Source organism: Etheostoma spectabile, chromosome 9, assembly GCF_008692095.1.
Source record: "Etheostoma spectabile isolate EspeVRDwgs_2016 chromosome 9, UIUC_Espe_1.0, whole genome shotgun sequence".
NCBI lineage: Eukaryota > Metazoa > Chordata > Actinopteri > Perciformes > Percidae > Etheostoma > Etheostoma spectabile.
This window is the reverse complement of record NC_045741.1, coordinates 7,913,438-7,921,434: the sequence shown is the minus strand read 5'-3', so window position 1 is coordinate 7,921,434 and position 7,997 is coordinate 7,913,438. Positions and strand designations below refer to the sequence as shown.

The following is a 7,997-nucleotide window of genomic DNA, read 5'->3' as shown; positions in this document are numbered from 1 at the left end:
CCCATGTTAAAAACAAAACCTACGCCCTTGTCAGATTCCCTTCTTTAGTGTACAAAGAAACTCAAATGTTGTTGTTTGATCACAGTGATGTGGTTGAAAAAGGAGAATTGGGTCGATAAAATATGAAGACATCCAGTCAGTAATCAGCTCGAGGCAAATGCTCATCACAATGAACCACAACCAACTAAATCTGAATGTGTGTGACTTCCTCTCAACATCCTTGTATGCACTATTCAAATGACACCGGTTTTGTACCATTAATTCAGGAGAATGGACAGCACTTTGCATCAACAATTTAGACAAGACATACAAGGAATATACTGTTTTCACACACAAAAATAAAGACTTCTGATGTCCCAGTGTATTGTTTTTAGTTTGTATCTGTTGATTGTGTCTAAATATATTTTTTCTTTAAAAGAAAAGAAAATTATTTGGTCGCAAAAAGCAAAAAAAAAAACAAGATTTTGAATCCCTTTAAATTCTGTTCAATCAATCAAACTGCATTATTGTTTTTGTTTAAGATTAAGTCCATTAATACATAAAGAAGGATTTTAGTATTCTTTATGATTTATTGTCACTCACCAGTGAACGAGGCAGCCGTCTCCTTTCAGTCGGGACTCGTGGATGAACATGATGCTGTCTCTGAAGTACTGGATCCTGGTCAAATTATCAGATTAAACCCACTGGATTAAATTGGATTTTAACAGCCTGGTAATACAGATTTTAAAACATATATACTGTACATATAACCACATTTGAAATGTTGTTTTTTTATTTATTTGCAAAACAAAATCCATCACAAACAGCACAGTTCATCATTAGTTACTGAAGCCTTGATCTGTGGCATTGTGTAAATGATAAGAAACTAAAAGTCCAACAAATGTTTTACCAGCAGCATTACCAACATCTTAGATAGATAACTTTATTGTCATTACACATGTACAGGTACAAGGCAACAAAATACCATTTGGAGAATGCCATCTGTCATTACTTCTACAGTGGTGTGAAAAAGTGTTTGCCCCCTTCCTCATTTGCTGTTCCTTTGCATGTTTGTCACACTTAAGTGTTTCGGAACATCAAACATTAACAATAGAAAGGACAACACAAGTAACACAAAATGCAATTTGTAAATGAAGGTGTTTATTATTAAAGGTGAAACAAAATCAAAACCATCATGGCCCTGTGTGAAAAAGTGATTGCCCCCCTTGTTAAAACATACTAAACTGTGGTTGTCACACCTGAGTTCAATTTCTCTAGCACACACCAGGCCTGATTATTGCCACACCTGTTCACAATCAAGGCATCACTTAAATAGGAGCTGCTTGACCATAAGGTCCACCGAAGATCCTTAAAAGCTACACATCATGCCGAGACCCAAAGAAATTCAGGAACATTGAGAAAGAAAGTAATTGAGATCTATCAGTCTGGAAAGGGTTATAAGCCATTTCCAAAGCTTTGGGAATCCACAGTGAGAGCCTTTATCCACAAATGGCGAAGACATGAACAGTGGTGAACCTTCCAGGAGTGGCCGGCCGCCAAAATTACCCCAAGAGTGCAGCGACGACTCATCAAGAGGTCACAAAAGACCCCACAACAACGTCCAAGAACTGCGGCCTCAGTTAAGGTCAGCGTTCATGCCTCCACCATCAGGAAAAGACTGGGCAAAAATGGCCTGCATGGCAGAGTTCCAAGGAGAAAACCACTGCTGAGCAAAAAGAACATCAAAGCTCACTCAATTTCTCCACAACACATCTTGATGATCCCCAAGACTTTTGGGATAACATTCTGTGGACCAATGAGACAAAGTGGAACTCTTTGGAAGGTGTGTGTCCAAGTATATCTGGCGTAGAAGGAAAAATGCATTTCATAAAAAGAAAATTATACAACAGTAAAATATGGTGGTGGTAGGGTGATGGTCTGGGGCTGTTTTGCTGTTCAGGACCTGGAAGACTTGCCGTGATAAAAGGAACTATGAATTCTGCGTCTACCAAGAGATCCTGAGAGAAATGTCCGACCATCTGTTCGTGTACTCAAGCTGAAACGAACTTGGGTTCTGCAGCAGGACAATGATCCTAAACACATCAGCAAGTCCACCACCGAATGGCTGAAGAAAAACAAAATGAAATGGACTTGGAGTGGCCTAGCCAAAGTCCTGACCTGAATCCTGTTGAGATGTTGTGGTATGACCTTTAAAAAGGCCGTTCATACGAAAACCCTCTAATGTAACTGAATTAGGAAAATTCTGCAAAGATGAGCGGGCCAAAATTCCTCCAGGACGCTGTAAAAGCCTCATTACACGTTATCGCAAACTTCTTGGGTTTGCAGTTGTTTGCTGCTAAGGTGGCCCAACCAGTTAAGGTTTAGGGGCAATCACTTTTTCACACAGGCCATGATGGTTTGGATTTTTTTTTTCACCTTTAATAATAACACCTTCATTTACAAATTGCATTTTGTGTTTACTTGTGTTGTCCTTGACTATTGTTTAAATTGGTTTGATGTTCCGAAACACTTAAGTGTGACAACATGCAAGGAAAGCAGGAAATGAGGAAGGGGGCAAACATTTTTTCACACCACTGTAGAAGTAATGACAGATGGCATTCTCCAAACAATATTTTGTTGCCTTGTACCTGTACATGTGTAATGACAATAAAGTTATCTAAGATGTTGGTAATGCTGCTGGTAAAACGTTTTTTGGACTTTTAGTTTCTTATCATTTACCCAATGCCACAGATCAACACATGGTAGATGCATCAGATCCAATATTGAGGACCTCTTTTCTTATTAAGTGGACCTATACATACATACTGCACATATATATATCATATAAGTACTCACAGGTTTTGCTTTGAGTGGTCAGCAGCAGATATACACAGGTACGTCATGTCCTGGAGGAAAACAGAGGGGGGAAGTTTAGACTAAAGCGGCACAATAGAGTGTATTTTTTAACCCGATAATGAATGAAAGTACAACATTTAACAAAGTGTAACAAGGATTTTCAATTTGTCAGGTCATCTGTTCGAACACCGGCTCTAACACACTTCCTGTTTCTTGGTGTATGGGACGGCCCCTGAAACTTTGCCCCTCTGACCTGCTGTTATGGTAGGTCACGACACAACGATATTTGTGTGTGTGTGTGTGTGTGTGTGTGTGTGTGTGTGTGTGTGTGTGTGTGTTTTTGTACTGTGCACCTGGCAGCTGATGGAACATACCGTACAGTGGACAGAAACTACCTTGTCCCGTTATGACTGCACCGCCGCAAAAACCCCTGAGCCCTCTGGGACACACGAACTCTGGAAGTATTCCAGACAGGTTAGCTCACACACACTTAAACACAGTCTCATACACACATGCCTAATCACTAACAAACATGCACATATTCTATATTTTTGGAACTCTGCACTCAACCCATTCTGCCTTGTTTTTCTTGTGCTGGACAGCTGTTTTGTATACATTTGTTTTTGTATTTAATGTTTATTTCTTAGTTATGTTTAATATGTCTGTGTGTGTGTGTGTGTGTGTCGGTGTCTGTGTCTGTGTCTGTGTGTGTGTGCGTGTGCGTGTGCGTGTGCGTGTGTGTCAATTACCAAGGCAAAATCCACGTAGGTGTAACTTACTGTGTGAATAAACCCTTTTCTGATTCTGCACATATCGACAGAGAATGTAACTCTGGTGTCGGGGAAATTGTAATCATTGACAGTAAAAGTCACGTTATGCAAACAAATGCTGGGATATCTTCTTATATCTTTGCAACATTGCTCTTAAAACTCATCATGACCATGATACAGGGTTTTTAAAATCAAACCCAGGCAAACAGAAAGCACGAATTAACTCCCAAACAGGGTTCATGCAAGTGGATATAGATAAGCTGAGAAATTAATTTTCTTTACTTGCAAAAAGACTCTTTTTTAAAAAAAAACATAAAACCTCGTTAAATTACTTTGCGGTATGTTAATTTGAGCCACAAACTGTACAGTAAAGGGCATGTCTAACTTCTGAGACTTGGTGGTTGCAAATTCTACCTTCCTCTCTCAGAAACCATGACGCTGTCTTCCAAGAAATCAATCAGTCAGCAGTTTGACTGTTAGGTATGCAAATACCCCATCCCATCTGCCCATTTGGGCAAAACAGACCTGAGTCATCATTATATCAGAATTCAAAAAACTTGCGTCATTTGTATATAAATGCGAGAACAATCCAACAATACAAGATCAAAGATTTGCACAGCAGGTGGGATTAAAGAGCTGCTGACTGAAGGGCAGCCCAGTTCAGCGAGTCAGACATCATTTCAAGCCCAAATCCTTATTAAACAAAGAAGTTTTGGTGGTTGACCAGTTTGGGTAGTGATACTGTAATACAAGTTGCTGTTTCTCTTCAGAGCTCTATGAAACATACTAGCATGGACGGAGAAAGTGTACAGAACTCTTGTGAGCACTTTTCATGCTCGCTTTCAACAAGAAAAGATGAAAGTTGTGAAAGCGGACACTGAAGATCAAGATTGTCAAAAACAGTCAAACGCAGACAGAGGGAGAATGAAATATCACTGAAATGACATGACAATTCAATTCAATTTCAAATACATCATTAGCCATTGTTCTGAGAGGATAACGTCTCTAAATTCAAAGTTATTCAACCAAAAACCAATCTTGCAATTCTAAATTCTTACATCTGTTACCAAATGGAAATCAGTGAGAGCAATTTTCTACTTTCAACCTACCAGGTTCTCACAGTAAAATCACCTCTTTCTCTTCTTCTCACACTCACTTGCTCATGTACACACATAAAAAAACACATTTCTCTCCATTTCACACCCCAATTACCTAGTCTAAATACAGCCGTGAGAAGCCAGAATCCTTTTTTTTTAATGCAGTTGCACTTTCAAGACTTTATGAACTTCAAGCTGCAGAGCTAAAAGCATCTTGTGTGAAAAACATCTACGAGTTGGAGGGCTTGCATCTGCAAACACAGCTGCATCACAGACTGAAAACGGCATACAAATTTTCAAAAATTCACCAGAATCCCACACAATATTGGAGTCAATCACAATTTAGTGAAACCTGGTGAATTCCAGCTCTTGTGACTGAAAAAAGGACTTTCTGTGCAAAAAAAAAAGAAAAAGAAAGAACATCTGACTGTCACACCAGATGAAGTGGTCTATTTCAACAGCCTTTGGTAAAAATCAGACTTTTGTGTAAATTATGTTACTTTACACCCTTTTCTCTTCATATTTATCCTTTCAAAATGCAACAAAAATGGCCACATTTTATAAAAGATTGCTGAAGACAATACCTCAGAGGAAATAGATAGAAAATTATTAAGTATTTAAGTCAGATTTTTGAGCCTAAAACGTTAAAAAATGAATGGGTTTGAGCTTCAGGTTCAAGTCGGTTTTAGTAAATTGTGATATTTTTCAGACTAAGCAATTGGAAAATTAACTAACAGATTAATAGAAAGTATTTGGTAGCTGCAGCCCTCATGAAGAGCTAATCAGAAAAATACAGAGTCTGCTGCCAACTTCTAAAAACTTTCAGAATGAGTAGCAGAGGTGGGAAAAACTGCCCTGGTGAGTTTAGGCGAGGTTGTGTTCTTTATGGTCGGATTACTGTTGGGGTCGGGGGGGTCACACAGGCCGACAGAAGACACAGAGACGACAGCTCACCTCCAGGATGGGTGCAGCTGTGTCGTGGATGGACAGGATGTGGGTGATGTTGTGCTGCGCCAACACCTCCCTGTCTCGAGCATCTGCGGAACGCAAAGAAATATCAATTGTCAAAAAATCATCCAATCACAAATCACCCCATGTGGGGCCCAACCTAAATTAAGGGTTTTCTAACCAACAACAACCCCCCCCCCCCCCCCCCCCCCCCCCCCCCCCCCCCCCTTATGTCTCCCAAGCAAATGTGGCCCTAAAAGTGTTGCTCTTGTTTTGAACTGAAAGAAAAACCGGAAAACCAATGTTTCTAAAACAGTCCAGCAGCTTGTCCCAGAAGCAAGAATCAGTAATTGTTCTAATCAAATTTTGTTCTTCAAAAGGAAGCCAAATGTTTTCTACCTTGGACAGATGTGCCTTGAGCACGATTTTCTCATGCTTTGCAAGTTTGCAGGATGCTGATGCCACCCATACAAGACCAAGATGAGTGTGTGCTGAGCCCTCCTGACAGCCAAACCAACTCAACTAACACCAAAATCACACAACATGAGTTTGTATGGGCTATAAGACAAAACAAAAACTGATACGATATACATTGGAAAATAAAAATACATACTTAATATTCAATATAAATCTTTAAAGGTTAATTTAGTTGCTGTTTTTCCAAAGTGGACCCTGTTTTCCTATGTTTTGGTGTGTAAGTGACCGATAGGACCAACAATCTTTGACACTGGTCCAGTATTAGGCGTGCACGCTGTGAACTGCCGCCACAGACCAAGCTGCAATGCAACCCTGTGGAGCAACTGTGCATCGTCAATTTGGTCCACTACTGTTTCTTTAAGGCTCTGACACACTAACCCGACGGCTGACCATCTGTGGAAAAGGCAGTTGGGCTGACCGCCTCACCAAGTTGGTCCAGAAAGTACCTCGGAACACACTGAAGCGACGCCGACTTGAACCTACGTTCTGCACGTGTGCAAGACGTAATACGTCTCCATGACAGCAGGTGGGGCTAATGTGTATTGTCGCCCAAAGAATGATGACTGAAAATGAGTTGATTGGACAATTGCGTCACATGGGTCTGGCTTCTCCAGAATTTCAAAGCCAGACCATGATGGCGGCTCACATTTTAAGTGAGAAATAGCCGTGCAGCTGCTGAATCTGTCTTCATTTCAGATGGACAAAGGTCAGTTTAAAAAAAATCTCATCTGATTTTGAGAGGCAGTAGTCACGCTCATCCCACTTGTCATTTCCTTGGTTAGAACGCCACCAATCAGATTGGTCCATGAGTCCAACGGCCCGCCTCCCGATTCAGCATGTCAAATCGGCCCAAATGAAGCCGACGGCTCCTCCGACGGACGACGGCACGGAACACACCGGACAGACTGTCCAACGGCCGATTATCGGGTTGGTGTGTCAGCTAATTTATATATCTGCTGGCTTCAGCAAATGGAATCTCAAAGATGTTTTTATGTTTAAAACAAGTATCTTACTCTTTAACAGAAAGGCCGACCTCCTTCAAAATCCTTTCCATGTTATTGTCAGACTTTAGAATATTAATTTAAGCCTGTCAGTGGCAAAACCAGCACTTTTGTGACAATTCCCTGTTAACTTCCATTGCAGCTTGTTGACATCCTGGACCAATGTCAAAGATTGTTGATCCCAGCAGTCACTTAGACACAAAAACAACTTTCACTGTCTGCCAGTGACTTGAAGGCCATATGAGTCCACGAGTGTGTTGGTCATGAGATAAATATTTGTGACAGCTTAGCAACAGAGAAAGACAGTGACACACACTTCTGGGACCGTCAGTTCTGATTAAAAGGACTATTTTTGTAAGAGTCTATACATTGAGTTTTAGTAAATCCTACTTATTGGGCCTTTAAACTCTGTTTCTCTTCCAACTTGACTGCTTTTGTAGCTACTGTTCTTTCTTTGTGAGACAGGTCAGGCGTCTTCTTACATGTAAAAGTCTTTTGTACTTGCTCACACGTTAGTGTATAAAGACAAGAGCAATGTGGATAAAAGAGAAGGCCTTGATAACATCAAATGTGTCAGATTTCCTATTCAACAGTGGTTCCCTGAACATATCGTCACAAAATGTAAGACATTTCCTGTGCAGTCTCCATAGCATGTGTGCACCGATTGTTTTGTTTTTTTAATAGAAAATACTTTATGGAAAGATGTGGAATACAACAGGGACACCCCCACGCTGCGGGGCATCCCCTCCCACACCAACCCTCAACTCAGCAGTCCTCAAAATACTTTGTTTCCTCCAGCTGCCGACAGAGAGTAACACACCAACCCCCGTACACACACACACACACACACACACACACACACACACACA

At 40.7% G+C, this 7,997-nt stretch overlaps 1 protein-coding gene and 1 long non-coding RNA gene across 2 annotated transcripts in view; one reads left to right on the top strand and one right to left on the bottom strand.

The window, feature by feature from the left end:
• Positions 1–7,997, bottom strand: part of LOC116695861 (dual specificity protein phosphatase 22-B) — a 14,515-nt gene that overhangs the window by 5,822 nt on the left and 696 nt on the right. Inside the window, exons 3-5 of the mRNA XM_032526386.1 lie at positions 5,657–5,739; positions 2,836–2,885; positions 583–657 (exon numbers count right to left, since the gene is read on the bottom strand). Coding sequence (XP_032382277.1) covers positions 583–657; positions 2,836–2,885; positions 5,657–5,739 — 208 coding nt within the window. The remainder of the gene's footprint in view (positions 1–582; positions 658–2,835; positions 2,886–5,656; positions 5,740–7,997) is intronic.
• The window catches only part of LOC116695862 (uncharacterized), an 18,936-nt gene continuing 17,449 nt past the window's right edge, over positions 6,511–7,997 (top strand). The window contains exon 1 of the long non-coding RNA XR_004333569.1: positions 6,511–7,034. This is a non-coding gene — a long non-coding RNA (uncharacterized LOC116695862). The remainder of the gene's footprint in view (positions 7,035–7,997) is intronic.